This window comes from Octopus bimaculoides, chromosome 20 (assembly GCF_046866305.1).
Source record: "Octopus bimaculoides isolate indiv1 chromosome 20, ASM4686630v1, whole genome shotgun sequence".
Taxonomy (NCBI): Eukaryota; Metazoa; Mollusca; class Cephalopoda; order Octopoda; family Octopodidae; genus Octopus; species Octopus bimaculoides.
In genome coordinates, this window is record NC_142947.1 from 46,557,836 (window position 1) to 46,577,835 (window position 20,000).

Sequence of the window (20,000 nt, forward strand, 5' to 3'; positions counted from 1 at the left end):
TAATTATTATAAATGTAATTAGCGTTCGAATTGTGACAATTGTATTATAATTGTAAATTCTTATATTTAATTAAAGCATAATTTCAGAAATTATCCAAGAGTACATTGAGAAAATACAGTAATCCCTCACCATATCACGGTTCACCTATCGTGGTTCAACTATCGCGGTATATTGCTCAAGCTTACATCGATTCCTCTGTGGTGTTATTTTGCATTTATGATAAACTGACGCTACAAAGCTATTTTCTATGATTTCAAATATAAGAAAATTCAGATACATTTGTAGAAATATTTGGTTGTGAGAAAAGTCATTCTGTGTTAATGTCTTGATTTTCTAAGGCTGCAAGCTGGCGGAAACGTTAGCACGCCGGGCGAAATGCTTAGTAGTATTTCATCCGTCTACGTTCAAATTCCACCGAGGTCGACTTCGCCTTTCATCTTTCCGGGGTCGATAAATTAAGTACCAGTTGCGTACTGGGTTCAATCTAATCGACTGGCCCCCTCCCCAAAAATTTCGGCTCCGTACCTAGAGTAGAAAAGATTGTCTTGATTTTTTTTTGTGTATCTACGCTCACAGATGTCTCACGTCAACCAAATAAAATTACTAGCTGACATTACTAACAAAAATAATAAGAACTAATACATTGACTGTAGACGTTTAGCTACATCAAATTTTGTTCTGCACGTTTCTTTTCTTACTCATCTCCATTCCGACATCCTTTTTGTCCCTTTAACTTTGTATCATCTCACTTTTTCTCACTATTTTTATCACTTTCTTTCATTTTTATTTCAGTAAGTATAACCGCGATAATATATATGCCACCTCTCTGTGTTTGGTCGTTTGGCATGACTCAAAAGAAGTCCGCCATTTTAATGTCACTTCTCGGATTATTCACAACAATCGGTGAATTCTTACTTGGTGTGTTTGTTGATCTGCTTCACTTTGGTACCAAGAACATGTACATCTTCTCTCTGCTAATATCCTCTGTTTCTACTATGTTGCTGCCATACTGCTATACCTTCCAATACATCGCTCCTGTAGTCTGTCTCTACAGTCTTGCTCTCGGTAAGTTTATAACATTGTCAACACAATTCATTTTAGAATTTTATTGTAATGTTCGTATATTCATAATCGCCATCATCTCCTGACTGGCTCAACCCGTCGCTGTTGTGCTGCTCTGAACGATCTAGCAGTTAGCTAATCACTACTGATTCTGGAGTACCAACACACGAAGAAGGGCCGCAATTTTGAGACTTGTCAAATCGTTGATATTTTGCCGAAGCAAGAGATTCGTGACATCCTTTTCTTTGCTCTTCTTCCACTGTGTATTGGAATCTAGTTTTTGGCAAAGAGTCGTATTGGGATGCATCTCCTTCTCAGCCGAGCTTTGCTGTTGTGCAGCAGCAAGACGTGGTTCTTGTCTGTCCACATATTTGGCGAGTTCCTGCCTGACAAATCCATTTGTCTTTTACTCTCTGCACATGGTTTGTTGCAGGTTTTTGCAGCACTTGCACTTGAACGCCTAGACTCGTCATTCTGTGTCGTTTTTATAAAAAAATCACACAAATATGTTTGTGTATTTGTCTATATATATATATATATGTGTGTGTTTGTGTGTGGCATTCTGAAGCTGTACCGTTCTCCATTTACTCCAGGGTTTACCGTATCACTAAGACTGGTGTTAACCACTGAAGTCGTTGGTCTAGAACATTCTACAAAGGCATACAGTGTTCTATGTGTCACGAGTGGAATCGCAGGACTAGTTTCCCCTCCTCTTTTTGGTAAGCTCATCAAAGTTATTCTTCAATATGTTTATGTAATGTAATATTGAAAGTAACCGGTGCAATGTACTTCTCTATGTTTGTATCGAAAACCATTTCCACACAGAGAAGCCTTACACTTATATTAATTTGTCCTTTTAGGGCTGTTTTATGACATCACCGGATCGTTCCTGGTTGTGTTCCATGGATCTGGAGCCTGTGGCATTCTTGCACTAGTGGTTATTTCGTTAATAACTTTACGTAATAAATTTTGTATAAAATAAATTTTATTTCATAAAATGTTTCTGTTTCGTTTAAAATTTATATTTCTTTATATTCTGTTTTCTTTAGAGGATTTGTCACATAAATATATTTTGCATCACATATGTGTTTACACATGGATACACACATAAAGCGAGTTCTAAATATGATAAGTGGACTCAAAAAAATTAGCCATAGTATCCATTTATTATTAACGCCGTCGCTAAAGTATGACGTGGTATTGTGGTAAAAAGTTCGATTCCCAAACACATGGTTACGGGTTCAGTTCCAATGTGTGGCACCATGGGAAAGTGTTTTCTGATATATATAATCATTTCCGAAACAATGTGGTTGGAAAGGACGCAAACTTTTTACAATCACGCAAACTTTTTACAGTCACGCCTGTCCTTTTTGTTTCGGGTAGGACAAGCCCTTTCCGAAATGCCTATGGTACAACTCCAGAAACTATTTCTCGCTTGAAATATTTATTTAGGAAAAAGTGAAGAACGTTTTCACAAACATATATCAGGGAAACAGACAGTTTATCAAATAATAATAATAATGGTAATAATAATAATAATAATAATAATGGAAAAGTAAACAGTGAGAAAAGCAGTGAGGTATAATGATATAAAAGAAAAATAATGGTGGGAAGGCAGAATGCATCAGTGTTTAAACTACGGCTGAAATTTAGTTGTGATAAATACATACATACATATGTATACACATACACACACACACACACACACACACACACACACACACACACACACACACACACACACACACACACACACACACACACACACACACACACACACACAAATATATGGCCGCAGTCTGAGCCAAGGAGAAAAATCTAAATAATCCTAAGCTTGGCAAAGGCCTGCAATTTTGAAGAGAGAAGTAAGCTGATTTTATCGATCCCATTGCTAAAATCGAACTCATTTTATCATCCTGCAAAGGATGAAAAGCAAAGTCGACCTCGGTGGAGTTTGAACTCTGAGCGCAAGCAGTCGCTTAAGTTTAAACAAGGAGGCGATAGGTTTGATTTAAGCAACGTTTCAGTAAACTGGGTGAAAGATCAGGAAAAACATAAGAACCATCGACAGCATCTGATCAACACTGAACATTATTCTAAACGTATATTTATAAAAGAAATCCCAGAAGTCTTTGATTTAAAGTAAGATTAATATCTCCCGACTATTTCTCGTGGAAATATTTATGATGAAAATAATGCTAAAACGAATTAGATGCTTTAAAATATATTTACGTATCATAAAACTGAAGCGAATATTTTTAGGATTATTTCGTAGCTCTTTCTATCATGCGTAGTGAATACACATTACCGCTTACTTTACATCAAACATTATCTGCTTATATCAAGGGGTATACATCTAAAATAATATGTGTGTAACATTTATAATGCATAAACAAGTATATATACAGCACTTGCTTTAATATTTTGTCACCGAGGAAGTTCCTGAAGAGAAGTATATTTTTAAAATCACAGGAGCTTGTTCAGATCATCAGATACCGATGTTTCGATCTCATTTGATCTCTTCAATGACAAACACTCTCAGATAGTCCACGCTCTTCTGTTATTAATTTACAAAATATAAATATGAACTAGTAGTAAAGACACTTTAGAAATCAGAGTTTATTTCTTCAGACGTTTCTGGTGAAATATATCCCGACAACCAATTAATAAAAATAAAATTAAACTAGTCAATGCGCAAGTTCCACCAGCAAGGTAAACAGCCAGAAATGAGTTTGTGGTGTCGAAAACCAGTCCTGAAATATAAAAATAACATTTGTTATTAAATTGTAATTATATATTTCGTATATATAGATTGACTTCACCCAACGTTATTAAACATTTCGAATATAATCAAAAGCTTGTTTTCTTTTGTAAAGAAAAGTATCAAAATCCACTTCATCTTTTAAAATGAGACAGACCTTTGTGAAGACCTGTTTCGTTTTAAAATCCATGAATAGTTTCCACATTTTTTTTATCATTAATGAAACGATTTCTTTAACAATGCACCCAGCAAATATTTTATACTGTTATCTGTAAAATATCTAATAAACAGGCATTTATATCTTTGCCAACAACTCTAAATGAAATATGATTTAAATTATTTTATCATATTTTCATTTGAAGCAACTCCAACCTTATGCAACCACGATTTAATAAGTTTAGTTTTAAGTAATGTAAGGTTAGCTACTCAAATACGTTTTATGGTCACTACTTCTAGTCTCTGCTACAGTAGGTTTGGTATGTCTACTATCATCAGTATATTACGTCAAAGTTGTCAAACATAGGCACTGCAACAATGTTTAGTCTGATACACCCTCCGACTAAACATTTTAAGCGTTTTACATGAAAACCAAAACACTGGTTCCAGTTTTGATAACACTTCGTATTTTCCCCTTTATTGTTGGTATTAAACTTGCCGTAATGTACAACGACCCTGTTATCCATTTACTTTGTCCTACATTATAAATAGCGTCTTTTGGGATTAATTATCCTTATGTGGCTCATGGGATTTAGTTTATGCTTAAATCCGGATCGCCAAGCCTTACTTGTTTGATACTCCTGGATTGGAACGACTCAGGTAAAGTATTTTGTTTGGATCTCGGAAGAATGAAATACAAAGTTGATCAAATTAATGCCAAACATGTTTTTGCTCTCCAAAGAATTGGACTAAAAGTGGGTTGCAAGAGTGAAAACATTTTTTATAATTTAATTTTCCTTAAAAAAGAAATATATGGAAATATTTTCTAACAGAGAAATCGACTGTTATTTATGGCCACACATCATCCGATCTTCTACTCCCTTCTTTATAGAAATGTGTTCAATAATAAAATTAATAAACTTACCAAAGGTAGGAGGAGATAGATAGATAGATAGATAGATAGATAGATAGATTAGGTCAAATACAGAGTGACCGTAAAGTCTGGATACATAGGAGAAAAGTATAAACTCATATACAATGTGTGGAAGAGAAAAGAAAGACAAAAATATTGGCAGTATTTCCCATTTATCTGAATCTTATGGTCGACCTATATCAGGTGCTTACACACCAAAACCACAATATATATATATATATATATATATATATATATATATATATATATATATATATATATATATATATATATATATATATATATATATATATATATATATATATATATATATATACATATCTTTAAGTTCATGTGTGTAGATAAATTAATTCCTACAATTTAACACAATTACTATAGTAGAATTAATTACAACCAATTTCGATGTGAATAATTATCTACATAATTATCATATACAGAATTAGTCCGAAAGTCATTAGACGAAATACGACCGATGCAAATGATGAAATACTCTTCAATATCCACAGTCGGCAACATCATATTTTTCTAACACACAAGGTAATGTGGCGATCACGTTTTTAATCTGTTCATCGGTTAGTTTCTTAAGTTGGTAATCCATAATTGCAGGTTAATGCATTTCATATCATAAAGAAGCGCAAATGAGGCTGTGAGGTTAAGAATATCGCTTTGCAAAAACGTCCTCGTGGCTTTGAGTTCAGTCCCACTGCGTGATACCTTGTGAAAAAATATAATATGTCTTTTCTACAGTAATTTTCTGCATTTTTCGTGCAGTTGAAGATTGCTCTTCATATTGCATTTAAGGTAATGCTCGCATTACTTAAATAAATTGAAGTAGCATGAAACGTGCGTACTGCAATCACCTTTGAAATCCGTGTTGCTTATATATATATATATATATATATATATATATATATATATATATATATATATATATATATATATATATATATATATATATGTATGTATGTATATATATATATATATATATATATTTACACACACGATAAGGGGTTATGTTAGCCTCAAGAATTAATGCGTCAGCTATAATGAATCCAGAAAGACATATTTAAAAGATCCAAGGGTTTATTTTTTCCCTCTGAAGATATTATGCTCAGGGCATAGTTAACATTTAATTAATTCACTGAATATTAATTGAACACAGCTGTAAGGGATGATGATTGATTTGTTTTTAATAATAAACAATTATTATCTTCTTAATTTCTATTTTCTTTTTCTTCTTTTATATATATATTTATATATGTGTGTGTGTGTATGCAAATATATATATATAATGTGTATGTATGTATATATGTATGTATATATATATATATATATATATATATATATATATATATATATATATATATATAAACACACACACACATATATATATATATATATATATATATATATATATATATATATATTTATATATATATGTGTGTGTGTGTGTTTATATATATATATATATATATATATATATATATATATATATATATATAAATATCAAAAAAGGATAAAACTCTTTTACAAAAATTTTATCAAGAAACCAGTGTGTAAAAAAATTCATTAGGGAAATTTCTATTCCCAAGAATATAATTATTCGTTTATATTTATATAAAGGGCATTATTATAGAAAAATAATAACACCACACAGTGGACTTCTCAAAATAACCACATTTAGTACCTATGCGTTATTATTTTTCTATAATAATGCCCTTTAATAAACGAATAATTATATTCTTAGGAATAGAAATTTCCCTAATGAATTTTTTTACACACTGGCTTCTTGATAAAATTCTTGTAAAAGAGTTTTATCCTTTTTTGAATTTATTTATCAAATATATACACGGAATACATTCAATGTTGAATTTTTTATTTCTGTCTCCACATGGGTACCCCAAAAAACAACCCGGAAGTATTTCCAGCTTCTTTGATGAAGATATATACGGATAAACTTCATTCCCTTTACTCTGTCGGATACGTAGTTGTTCGGTTTTGGTGAGGTGAGAATTCTGTTTATTTATATATATTTTTGGGACAATATTGTGCTGATGAACGAAGTCTAGATTCATTCCAGTAATCGCGAAATCGTCGGTACACAATTAAGTCTATTTTAAAAGTAAGTTGGTCATCTTCTGTTGGTTGTTTTTTCCTCGCATAGGTACTAAATGTGGTTATTTTGAGAAGTCCACTGTGTGGCGTTATTATTTTTCTATAATAATGCCCTTTATATAAATATATATAAATATATATATATATATATATATATATATATATATATATATATATATATATATATATATATACATGTTTCTTTCAGTTTGCATCTACCAGCTCCACTCACAAGACATTGGTCAGCTTGGTTCTATAGTAGAAGACATTTCCCCAGTGTGGGGTTGAACACGAAATTTTGTGATTGGAAGGCAAACTACTTGCCACATGGCTACGCATGCGCCTGTATATTTTTTCATATATATTTTTAACAACTCTTACGTTACTCAGAATATCACATGGTATTGTGGTAATAATTCCTTTCAATATTGATAGACCAATGGGCACAGACTTGGAGAAGAAGTATTTTCTGTGTTATAAAATGAAGAAATAAGTACTGAGCTGAGGCTGGCATCCTAACTTTCCTATATTTTCCGAAAACCAAACAAATATAGAAACCTATAAACTTTTACATTTTTGTATTTTAAATATTTACAGTAAATTTATTCCCAAAATGTCCACCCAACCAACAAAACCCGAAACAGATGTCAAGAATATGGAATGTTACCGGAAACAACCAGTGGTACCAGATGGAGGCTGGGGGTGGGTCGTTTGTTTTGCTGCAGCTTATTGCTCTTTCATAGTAAATGGACTGACAAGTTCTTCTGGAATATTCCTTATTGGTCTCACCAGAATCTTTGACGACCCAGTATCGAAGCTGTCTTTAATCGGAGCTCTATTAACTGGACTCAGTATGCTTGCAGGTAAATGAAATGTTTTTTTTTTTAATTTTTGATCTATGAATAAAGTAAATTTTATTAAATTTCCGTTTGAATATCTTTTCTTGTTAATTTTTTATTATCTGTTTATAACTAAGTTTATATATGTATGCCATATACTAAGTTGGATTTAATTTTGGTACCACAATTCTTCAAAATGCGAGTGTTTTGTAGTCAATTGATTTATTTTCTACTTCTTTGTGTTGAGAATTTTGATAAATGAATCACAAAAGAGAGTTCAGTTTCATTTCCAATAGAAAATACAAAATCGATAACTAGATCGAACCTAAACCTTTTAAACCATGACGTTGGTACCCTACTCACTTAACCAAACTTTATCACATTATATTTCCAGCTCCAGTTGCCAGTGTGTTGCTGGTTTACTTTAGCCATCGGACAGTGATCATATTAGCAGGCCTCCTTGGCTTCACAGGAGCCGTATTGGGAACGTTTTCTACCAACAGCGATATGATGATAGCAACATACGGTATTATGTCCGGTAAGAATCGTTCAATCTCAGAGAAAGTAAACTAAATTCTTTAATATCAAAGCTCATTAATGTCCTTACTCAGCGCGTGATACCAGTAGAATTATTCTGTGATACCCGAATATTGTATCGAATAACTTATTACATAGTTGTTTAACGTGTCTAACTACCTCTTACAAATGCAGCTCGTTTCTTCATACATTCATAAGATAGAAGATAGTAATTTGAGTAAGTTTTGACTATCGTTTTTATCTTTGATAAAGCTTAGAGGGTTAACTCGTCAGCTCATGCATATATATTCATCGCTTAACACTGGATCCCCATCTGTCTTCTTCAGATATTCATCTTTTTCTCAAGACTTACACGCCTCTTCGTCTCAATTCACCCTCTCATTTTCTTCTAACCCGCATTCCAAACCAACATGCACCGTATCCATTTGTTCCCCTCAATACCTCTTACACCAACAACCATCTCTGCCTCGGTTCCACTATTCATACATCACCGGACCCAACCCGCATACTTATATACATACACCCCTTACATACACATTGCTACACTATTGTATACATCTGTAGGTAAAGTTCTTGGGATGTATTGGATGCTATAGGTTGGATGTGTGAAGAATTCCACGGATTATTGGCATCGATCACTTGCTTAAACGTCTCAGATGGATCTCAAAGACATCGATATTCGCTGCCGAGGACAATTAGTATTCTCTTATTTGTTTACTTGTTTCAGTCATTTTGACTGCGGCCATGCTGGAGCACCGCCTTTAGTCGAACAAATCGACCCCAGGACTTATTCTTTGTAAGTCTACTACTTATTCTATCGGTCACTTATGTCGAACCGCTAAGTTACGGTCACGTAAACACACCAACATGGTTGTCAATCACACGCACGCACACACACACACACACACACACACACACACATATATATATATATATATTTATACGACAGGCTTCTTTCAGTTTCCGTCTACCAAATCCACTCACAAGGCTTTGGTCGGCCCGAGGCTATAGTAGAAGACAAGAAGACACTTGCCCCAGGTGCCATGCAATGGGACTGAACCCAGAACCATGTGGCTGGGAAGCAAGCTTCTTACCACACACCCACGCCTGTATGCGATAATACTTTCGCCAACTTGATAGAGCAGAGGGTAGGCATCTCTGTGTGTTGTGTCGCAGAAGATTGCGTAGTTTTACACAATTCCAGCTGAATTCAAATCTCATCAACTAGATACAGTTATAACAATAAATTTTAGGAAACATTTCCGGGAGATAAATAATTTAGCATTTGATGTCATAATTCAGAGAAATGAAGTTTTGATCCTCTCTAAGTGACATAAAGTATTCGTGTGAATTATTTTACTGTTTTTTCAGGTGTGTCACTTGGAATGTCATTTTTCACGGGGCAAATCATTGCAGGATTCTATTTTGAAAAGAAGCGTGCTCTGGCAATAGGAATATCGAATTGTGGTGGTGGAATGGGGATACTAGTGGCCAACATGTTAGTTGAGTACCTCATAGAGTTTTATGGACCGAGAGGGACCTTATTCTTATTTCAGGGGCTCTTTTGAATATTGTTGTTTTTGGATCGCTTTGCCGACCCCTGCAATATGTCTACAAAAATGTTGAGCAGAAAGAATCTAAAGGTAAGTCTATCTTTAATAATATAGTAATTTTACATTAAAGCTTGTAAGATTAATATATGTTAATGAGTATGTAGTGTTTTTATTATTAACTTTTGAATTATGAAATAATGCATTTCACTCATAGTTATCATATTGTCATATTATTCGTTAAATTAAATTCAATCGTGTTTTGTTTTGGAGAGAATTGAATATAAAGCTTTCACTTTTTTATTATAGCAGTAGCTATGGAAGACTGGTGGGATTATTATTTGTATGAACTTAAAGACTGGTCGCTTTTTAGCATATAATTTAGTTATAATAGGTTTACTATTAACACCGATACAGATGTACATAGATTTATGAGTTTCTTTGTTGTAGTTCAATTTTGCAACGTGTTGATGACGCTACAATGATCATCGAATGCAGCTACATTACTTCGTTCTGAATTTCTTGTAGTGCTTTCCCGGCAGAGACATTAGGCTGGTTTGTCATTGTCTACCCCAACTAGATGGCAGCTATCCCACAAAGAGGTCATCAGTTCTTCGACATGTCTTGTCTTTAGTCCAGCCGCATGTCCAAACACCTTCCTCACAACAGTAGCAAACCACTCAAGTGTGGAATCCAGTTTAGTCGCTCACCACTCAACAACGGAACATGTGGTATTAGTTTATGTGGTAACAGTAGCGGTTTTCATCAGTCTGTGATGAGATCCCAAACCAGGCTACACACACGCACACACACACACACACATACACACACATACATACATACATACATACATACATACATACATACATACATACTTATATGTTTATGTATGTGTGTGTTATTATGAATTAAAGTTAGAAATTATAATATGTGCAAAGTAACAAACGGATCAAACTGTATGAAAGTGTTTTAAAATTCTGCTTTCAGCCTCACCAGACGAAACGAACCGATTTTCTGTGATACAAAACCAAGAATCGGGCTCAACGGAAATTATTAAACAAAACGAAATAGTCAATAAGACATTTGTTAGCTCAAACGAAAGACACATTACGGTGAGACAATATTATTTACTTTTTTTTTTAATATGATCCTTATTTCAGCCGCCGCACTGCGGCCAACCTGGGGCACGGCCTTGAAATAGTTTATCTACAAATAATCGACCTAACTGCTTATTTATTTTTATCAAGCTTCGTACTTATTTGTCGGTCTCTTATACCGAACCGCTAAGTCATGGTAACGTAAGTAAATCAGCTCCGGTTGTCGAGACACATACACACACACACACACACACACACACACACACACACACACACACACACACACACACACACACACACAATGCCCAACGGGGTTGGCTTCTTTCAATTTCTGTCTATCAAATCATCCACTCCTGAAGTTTAGTCAGACCGAAGTAATCGTAGAAGAAAATTGCCCATGGTGTCAAGCACTGTGATGGAACCCGGAACTGTGAGGTTCAGAAGCAAACTTCTTCCCACACGGCCACCTTTGCGTCTATGTATTGTGTCATCCCATAAATAATACGGTTTTTTCAATTGTATGAACTAAAAGTCGGGGGGAGACGGGATGAACTATCAGCATCAACTTCCTATAAAAGTTGGTATTAATTTTATCTTGTACTTATTCTTAGTGCAAGTTTTGAAGAGTGCAGTTCGATTATAACAGTAATTTTTTCAAAGCTATAATGGAAGTAACAAAGAAGCATATTCGGCATATTTTGCTTTATGAGTTCAATAAAAGCAACAACGCAACGAAAGAGTGAGGAATATTCGCCATGCTGGATTGCTGAAAACTACAAGTTTTTCGTTCTCTCTCTGTTTATTTTCTCTCATTCCTTTCTGCTGAAGAGCGTAGGCTCGAAACGTCAAAGACTTTTTCATTTTCCCGAGTCTCAAACTAATACACTTGTCTTCGAGTTTTGTTTTTCTATAAATTTCATCTATATATTCATACATACATACATACATACATACATATATATATATATATATATATATATATATATATATATATATATAGGCGCAGGAGTGGTTGTGTGGTAAGTAGCTTGCTTACCAACCACATGGTTCCGGGTTCAGTCCCACTGCGTGGCACCTTGGGCAAGTGTCTTCTACTATAGCCTCGGGCCGACCAAAGCCTTGTGAGGGGATTTGGTAGATGGAAACTGAAAGAAGCCCATCGTATATATGTATATATATATATATATATATATATATATATATATATATATATATATATGTGTGTGTGTGTGTGTGTGTTTGTGTGTCTGTGTTTGTCCCCCCCCAACATCGCTTGACAACCGATGCTGGTGTGTTTACGTTCCCGTAACTTAGCGGTTCGGCAAAAGATACCGATAGAATAAGTACTAGGCTTCCAAAGAAGAAGTCCTGGGGTCGATTTGCTCGACTAAAGGCGGTGCTCCAGCATGGCCGCAGTCAAATGACTGAAACAAATAAAAGAGTAAAAGAGTAATATATATATATATATATATATATATATATATATATATATATATATATACTCGTATATGAGTGTGTCTGTCTTTTTCTTCCACCACCGTTTGACAACCGGTGTTGGTGTGTTACCGAACCCGCAACTTAGCAGTTCGACAAAATTGCTCAATATAATAAGAACTTGACTTTACAAAGAAATTAGTACTAGAGTCGAGTCGTTGGTCTAAAATTCTTCAAGGTGGTGTCCCAGCATGGCTGCAGTCTGAAATAAGTAGAAAGATAACAGATAAATATTTAGCTGAATTTTTGTCTCTATTTATTAATTTTAGGAGAATCCATCAGCGTCAGATAGGAATGACATGAAAGACGAGTCCATTATTAAGAACCAGGAAGTTGACAGAAGGTCGCTTACGAAACGTTGTTCAAATATAATTGGCGTTGGACTTTTAAAAAATATCAACTTCGTCTTAGTGATGATGTCCTATGTTTTCTTTCAGCGTAAATATAATAATAATAATAATAATAATAATAATAATAATAATAATAATAATAATAATAATAATAATTTTTTTTCACACATCCTACGCAAAACACTTTCTATACAGTAACCATAAGAGCATCGCAGCAAACCACAGCACATACCCAAGGCACACAGAGCTGCGCTCGGTAGTGAAGTGAAAGCACGTTATAAAAATAATACTACTGAAGAATAATAATAATGATAATAATAATAATAATAATAATAATAATAATAATAATAATAATAATAATAATGTCATACTCGCTATTTTTATCTATCTCTTTCTTTATTTTATCACAGTAGGTGCAGTCACGATCCTGTATATTGCACCTCTCAGCGTTTGGTCGTTTGGAATGAGCCAAAAGAAGTCCGCCATTTTGATGTCACTTCTAGGATTATTCACAACCATTGGTGAAATCTTCCTTGGTGTGTTTGTTGATTTGCTTCATTTTAAAAGCAACAACTTATACATCTTCTCTCTGCTAATATTCGCTATTACTACCATAATGATGCCATACTGTTACACCTTCCAGTACATCGCTCCTGTAGTCTGTATCTACAGTGTAGCACATGGTGAGTTTATAATATTATTAACATCATGAAATTAATGAAAATATTTCAATAAATTATAATAAATACGATTCTATGTTCGAAATATTGATGTTTTAATTTTGGACGAATTATTAATCAAATCTGCACACATATGTGTTGATAGTGGTTTGCCTAGTCTTAATATTTTCTTTTTAATTTCTATACCTGTCCGTCTCAGGTTTGACTCAAGCACTTTTAAGCAATCTATATATTTCGTAAGAAAAATATACTTTTGCTCTATCTTATAGACTGCACTAACGGAAAAAGAATTCTTAGGCATTTCTACTAAGAACATCTCTATATCATCTAGGGACACATATATGGAATCTCTTCTACAGAAAACCACTGAATTTATAAACAGATTAAGATGGCGACATTTTTTTTACGAAGCTATGTTCAATATATTAACATATGTTTTAATTTTGGACGATTTTTTTCTTAATCAAATCCGCACAATTGTGTTGATAGAGGTTTGCCGAATCTGAATTTTTTCCTTGTATTTTTTATGTCTACATGTGTGTATGTATAATATATATATATAATTTTGGCAAAAGACCAGGAATTTTAGGTGAAGCGTTAAGTCGATAGCATCGACCCCAGTGCTCGGCATCTACTTATTTTATCTCATCCCTCAGAGGATGAAATGCAGAAGCGACCTCGGCAGCATCTGAATTCAGAATGTAAAACCAGACGAAACACCGCTAAGCATTTTGTCCGGCGCAGCAATGATTCTTCCAGCGCGCAACCATCATTCTGTTAGACTCTTTTATGATTCCATTAATTTTATGCTTTAGACATATAATGGTCAGTGGTTCTATTCTTCGTTTACTCCAGGGTTTATTGTTTCACTCAGACTGGTGCTAACCACTGAAGCCGTTGGCATACAACATTCAACAAAGGCATACAGTTTTGTAAGTGTCACCAGTGGAATTGCGGGTTTATTTACCCCTCCACTTTTTGGTAAGTACATCAAAGTTATTCTTTAAAATATTCCTCTAAATTAATATAATTACCAAATTAATACACAGTTTCTGTGTGCCTTTTCCTTCCCTATCGCTCTGCTTTTTTTCATTTACAAAATAATGGTTTCAAATTTTGGATCAAGGCCAGGAATGCATACATACATACATACATACATACATACATACATACATACATACATACATACGTACATACATACATACATACATGTATATTGATATATGAATGTTCATGTAATATTCATATATGAATGTATATATATATATATATATATATATATATATATATTTATCTATAACACACACGCACACATATATATATATACACACACTCGTATATATATACTTGCGTGTCTTTGTGTTTATCCCCACACCTGACGGCTTGACAACCGGTGTTGGTTTGTGTACGTGCTCTTAATCTAGCAGTTCAGCCTAAGACTCCGATAGAATACTCACTAAGCTTTAAAATAAATACTGAGGACGGTTTGTCCGACTAAGCGTTTCAAGGCTGTGCCGTAGACTGGCCGCGGTCTTTTAACTGAAACAAATAAGATATGCAAGATTATATTGACAAGATACTCTACCGAGGTAAATCATAACATAGCTAAAGAAAGCAGACAGAAATAAATGATAACATTGTCAGCGCAATTATATTGATCCAAATAATTAGCACTGTCTCTTTATTTGTTATTTGTTGCACGGTTCAGCTATTGGACTGCGGCCATACTGGGGCACCACCTAGATGTGTTTGGTCGAACAAATCTATGCAAATACTTATTCTAAAATCTGTTACTTATTCTATGGACTTCTTTTGTTGAACCACTGAGATACAGGGGCCAGTCGATTAGATCGACCACAGTACGCAACTGGTACTAAATTTATCGATACCGAAACGATGAAAGTCAAATTCGACCTCGGCGGAATTTGAACTCAGAACGTAAGGACAGGCGACAGACGAAATACTGCTAAGCAATCGAAGTCGCATGTCGAGGGTTTGTTGGACACAGTGTGAAGCGACTGTTGTTATCGTTAGGCCTAACTCATCGTAAGGTAAATGCCACCATGACCGATATCCAAACCACAGCGGAGAAGGCTAGCCACTGGATTGGGTTAAAAAGAGACGATGAGCGATGACTAGAGAAATATTGAGCTTTGTTTTTAATAAACAGTTGATCTAGCATGCGGGGCCTCATATCAGTGAGGTGGGGCCGGTGCGCATTGATCCCGTCGAGAGGTGGTCCCCGAAACGGCGTGCTTTCTCTCCTTATGACCCCATAAACTTACTGGCTTCCGGTTTGCGGAGTTCTCGACTGGTAGCACCTGCGTGTGCAAGTTGTTAGCAAAACATTCAATAGCATAGATCAATGTTCGAAAATTATAATGATGCGAAATTTTCCATGTTTTTAGTGAAACTCGTTTATCCTTTTAGGACTGGTTTACGACGTCACCGGATCGTTTCTGATTGTCTTCTGTGGAGCTGGCTTTTGTTCTTTAATTGGACTAGTGTTTATTTTGACAGTAGTTTTACGTAATAAGTTTTCTGTCAAATGAATTATATTTTAGAAATTGTTGTTCGTGTTTTGTTTTTGAATATGACTTCGTTTATATGAAGTTGTTGTGAAGCTCTTGTCGAATGACTATAAATAATATACTATATGTGTGTATTTTTGCGCGTGTTGAAAACCGGCTCCCTCCTCAGTGGAAGATTTATAATATTAGGTCGTCAAGTATGAAATTTGTTATAAGGTATATGATAAACTTTGACAGCTGCTCATTTTGTGCCATTATTATATTTTAACAACCTTTATCTTTTGCTAGAAAGCTGACACATCAATTTCTTTATTCTAACTCATCTTGCGCTTTATAAAGTATTTATAAATCGTTTTTTGCTATTTTTGTTTAGCGATGGATAAGTTAGAAATTCGTACAGATTTGAAATATGAGTTCTTTCTTGGAAATACAGCATCACAAACAGCTCGGAATATTAATGGAGTATTTCATACTAATTTTATTATACAGCAGACAGTATCAAATTGGTTTGCAAAATTTCGTTCTGGTAACTTTGACCTCACAAATGAGCAACGCGGTCGACCAGAAACAAAGGTGGATAATGACGAACTGAAAGCCACAGTCGAGTCAGATCCATCCCCAAGTGCCCGTGAATTATCGTTGTTGTTTGGTGTTAGCAAGCAAATAATATTGACTCAGCTGGTTCAAATCGGTAAAGTGAAAAAAGTTGGATAATTGGGTTCCACATGAACTCAATGAAAATCAGAAACATCAACGTTTGGAAGCCTGCATTATTTCTCGTCATAAAAATGAATCATTTTTAAATCGAATTGTAACATGTGATGAGAAATGGATCCAATACAACAACCGTAAACGTTCAGCACAATGGTTGGACAAAGACGAGTCACCAAAAGACAGTCCAAAAAGCAAAATTCATCAAAAGAAGCTGATGGTGTGTGTTTGGTGGTCTGGCGCAGGTGTGATCCACTATGATTTCATTAAACTTGGCTCATCAATCACGGCCGAAGTATACTGCAGCCAACTGGAGCAAATGATGCAGAAATTTACAAAAAACAGCCTAGATTAGTCAACAGACCCTCTCCTATTTAATTGCAAGACAACGCCAGACCACACATCGTAAAAATGACATTGGCGAAACTCCAGGAGTTGGAATTGGAAGTTCTCCATCATCCACCATACTCACCTGATATTGATACCCCCACTTACCCCCACTTCTTCCAGAATTGGAATAACTTTTTGATTGGAAAAAATTTAATTCCGACGATGCTGTAAAACAGGCCTTCCAAGATTTTATTGACTCCAGATAGCCAGCTTTTACAATCCCGGGCTGGACAAGCTACCGCTGAAATGGCAAAAGTGTATTGACAACATGGGAGCATACTTTGATGAATAAAACTATTCCTTGTTTTCATAAAACATTAGCAAACTTTTTTCTTTTCTGCAAATCTCATACTTGACGACCTAATAATTAACGACCTAATTGACGACCTAATAATTAACAAATAGAAGAGTCATACATACATACATACATACATGCATACATTCATAACGATTGCCTCATCCTATCCGATGATAACGGTCTTACATTCAGCAACTTTGCTCTGGTTTTCTTTCATCTTTGCATGTCCGCAGAAATGACTGCATCCATCACGATGGGACTTTATAAAGTACAAAACGGATCAAGAAATGAAACGAACAATGAAACATTTGTTCGTTCTAAGATTTAAGTGACACTAACTTGTACGACAGTTTTGCCACCCCCTCGGTCACCACAGTAGGTTCCAACAACAAAAATTGCAACATGACTGGTACTCTTTTGGCGGTAAGTTTCTGTTAGAGTGTCTTCTCCTAGAAGAGCTGCATTCCCTAAGGCTTTGTTAAAAAGAACGCGAGCCTCCTCTTCTACCCTTCTATTTAATTCGTAGATAGGACCCAGACAGGTATTACTGTCCAGATTCAGAACAGACCAGTGAATAATGGTAATTAAGGGTGACTCAAAGCTCCCCAGAACTCCCGAACTGTAGCTTAATGCCATATCCATGACATTCATATACACATACAAACAAGGAAAATAATATGAAAGCCTTGAAAATGCGCTAATTTTTTATACATATATACGTTGGAAGAAAACATAAGAGGTAAGAATTTTTATTATATATATATATATATATATATATATATATATATATATATATATATATATATATATAAAGTAAAAATACAAAAATATGTTATCATATAATAAAAGACTTTACGTAACATCTTATTTTGCCATAAGATTGAAAATCTTTATTGAGACGATAAATTTTGAATTGAGAGATATTTTACAAGTAATTCTAGCATTTCTTATATCTTTATAGTGATTCACTCATTGAATTAAATATCTCCTGTTTAGACCTTAAATCGTTCATCTTTTAAAGATCGATCTTATTGATTAATAGAAAAATTAACAGTTTAAAAAACAAAGAAAAAAATTAGAGAACAGTGTTTATTTCTGCAGACGTTTTTTACATGCACCGCGAAAGCAAATTAAAATCATTAAGATTAATGAAGTAAACGCGCATGCTCCACCTAAATAAAAAACCATGACAAATGATTTTGTGACGTCAAAAATCAGTCCTGAAATTAAAAATGATTTCATTCATTAAATTGAAAATTATTTTATATTTCGTTTGCATAGAGTGACGTTACCCCCACCTCATTAAATCTTTCAGATATTAATTGTCAAAAGTTCATTTACTCTTTCATTCAACTGTTAATATCTTCTATACTAACTGCAGAATATAAACAGAACAAATAATTTCTAATAACTCCTACCCACTGGGGATGGAGTAAGTAGGTAACCTCAAGTTAATAATTTTTTTTTTCTATAGCAGAATATGGCTCACACCATGAGGCCAAAAATCAATCCAGTTTTCAAATCATTCGTATACATTTTATCCGACAAAAAACATCAAAATTGTCCACCGTTTTCCTCATTACTAAAATTGCAATTAGCTAATATACAATTAACTATGCTGAATAAGCAGCTTGAGGAGGCGTCTTCCTGGGGTTCAAATAGCAGTGTCGTCTATTTTTATAGAATACCCGCGTTTAGATGGCAATAAACATTATTCTCATTACTTCAACAGATTTCAACACTAGCGTTCGGGAAACAGCATGCTTGTTATGTCTATCATCATCATAGACACAAGTAGTCAACTGTTACTTTTCTATCGAACATTGAGTAAAGGAAAGCATTGTTGATCGTTTTAATAATATTGATTTCAAATTTTGGAGCAAGGCCGGTAATTGTTTTGTGGGGGAGGGGGAGATTAGGCAATTGTGTCGACCCCAGTATTCTCTTTCATCGACCCCAAAAGGGTGAAAGCCAAACTTGACTTTGGTGGGAATTGAACTCAAAAACGTAAAATCGGAAGGAAAAGTGTCATGTATTTTGCCCAACGAATTAATAATTCTACCATCCCACCTTAGCTACTTCAGCAAAATTTCTTTCTACTAAAGTCACAAAGCCTGAAATTTATTTTTGTTTTTTTCTTTTGGTGGGGTGAGGGTACTAGTCGATTCCATCAACCCCAAAGTTCACTGGTACTTAATTTATCGACCACGAAAGGATAAAAGGTACAATCGACCTCGGTAGAATTTGAACTCAGAAAGTGAAGCAAACGAAATCCTGCTAAGTATTTCGCCCGGCGTGCTAACGATTCTGCCAGCTCAATAATGCCTTCGGCTCGTCTACTCCCTACTTGATAGTATTTTAGTAATATTAATGAACTTACCAAACGTAGGAGGGGAAGCGAAATAGCCAATTCCACAGAACACACTTAGAATACTGAATGCTTTTGTGGACGCTTCTAAACCAGCTACGTCTGTTGTGAGGACCAGTCTGAGAG

At 34.5% G+C, this 20,000-nt stretch overlaps 4 protein-coding genes and 1 pseudogene across 8 annotated transcripts in view; 4 read left to right on the forward strand and 1 right to left on the reverse strand.

The window, feature by feature from the left end:
* LOC106870169 (monocarboxylate transporter 9) overlaps positions 1-2,061 on the forward strand; it is a 24,682-nt gene extending 22,621 nt beyond the window's left edge. For both annotated transcript variants that reach the window (XM_089338551.1, XM_089338552.1), the window contains 3 exons: positions 794-1,066; positions 1,657-1,782; positions 1,924-2,061. In XM_089338551.1, coding sequence (XP_089194677.1) covers positions 794-1,066; positions 1,657-1,782; positions 1,924-2,045 — 521 coding nt within the window. In that variant the 3' untranslated portion in view covers positions 2,046-2,061. The remainder of the gene's footprint in view (positions 1-793; positions 1,067-1,656; positions 1,783-1,923) is intronic.
* Positions 2,062-5,351: 3,290 nt separating this feature from the next.
* LOC106881224 (monocarboxylate transporter 9) overlaps positions 5,352-20,000 on the forward strand; it is a 44,509-nt gene continuing 29,860 nt past the window's right edge. The window contains exons 1-8 of one of the 2 annotated variants that reach the window (XM_089338556.1): positions 5,352-5,451; positions 7,627-7,892; positions 8,263-8,406; positions 9,777-10,048; positions 10,943-11,067; positions 12,816-12,984; positions 13,307-13,579; positions 14,432-14,557. The gene's annotated coding sequence lies outside the window, so the exon portion shown is untranslated. The remainder of the gene's footprint in view (positions 5,452-7,626; positions 7,893-8,262; positions 8,407-9,776; positions 10,049-10,942; positions 11,068-12,815; positions 12,985-13,306; positions 13,580-14,431; positions 14,558-20,000) is intronic. The other variant, XM_089338555.1, reaches the window with a different exon arrangement.
* On the forward strand, positions 7,643-9,973 carry LOC149131726 (monocarboxylate transporter 9-like). Its single transcript, XM_089337845.1, has 3 exons — positions 7,643-7,892; positions 8,263-8,406; positions 9,777-9,973. Exons 1-3 carry the CDS (start codon positions 7,643-7,645, stop codon positions 9,971-9,973), a joined length of 591 nt encoding a protein of 196 aa, XP_089193971.1.
* Positions 12,632-20,000, reverse strand: part of LOC106870291 (monocarboxylate transporter 9) — a 21,068-nt gene continuing 13,699 nt past the window's right edge. For 2 of the 3 annotated variants that reach the window (XM_089338560.1, XM_089338559.1), the window contains exons 8-9: positions 19,887-20,000; positions 18,578-18,726 (exon numbers count right to left, since the gene is read on the reverse strand). The exon at positions 19,887-20,000 is cut by the window's right edge and continues 12 nt beyond it. In XM_089338560.1, coding sequence (XP_089194686.1) covers positions 18,596-18,726; positions 19,887-20,000 — 245 coding nt within the window. In that variant the 3' untranslated portion in view covers positions 18,578-18,595. Of the gene's footprint in view, positions 12,749-18,577; positions 18,727-19,886 lie in introns of those variants that run through there. The other variant, XM_089338561.1, reaches the window with a different exon arrangement.
* LOC149131727 (histone-lysine N-methyltransferase SETMAR pseudogene) lies at positions 16,344-17,523 on the forward strand (annotated as a pseudogene).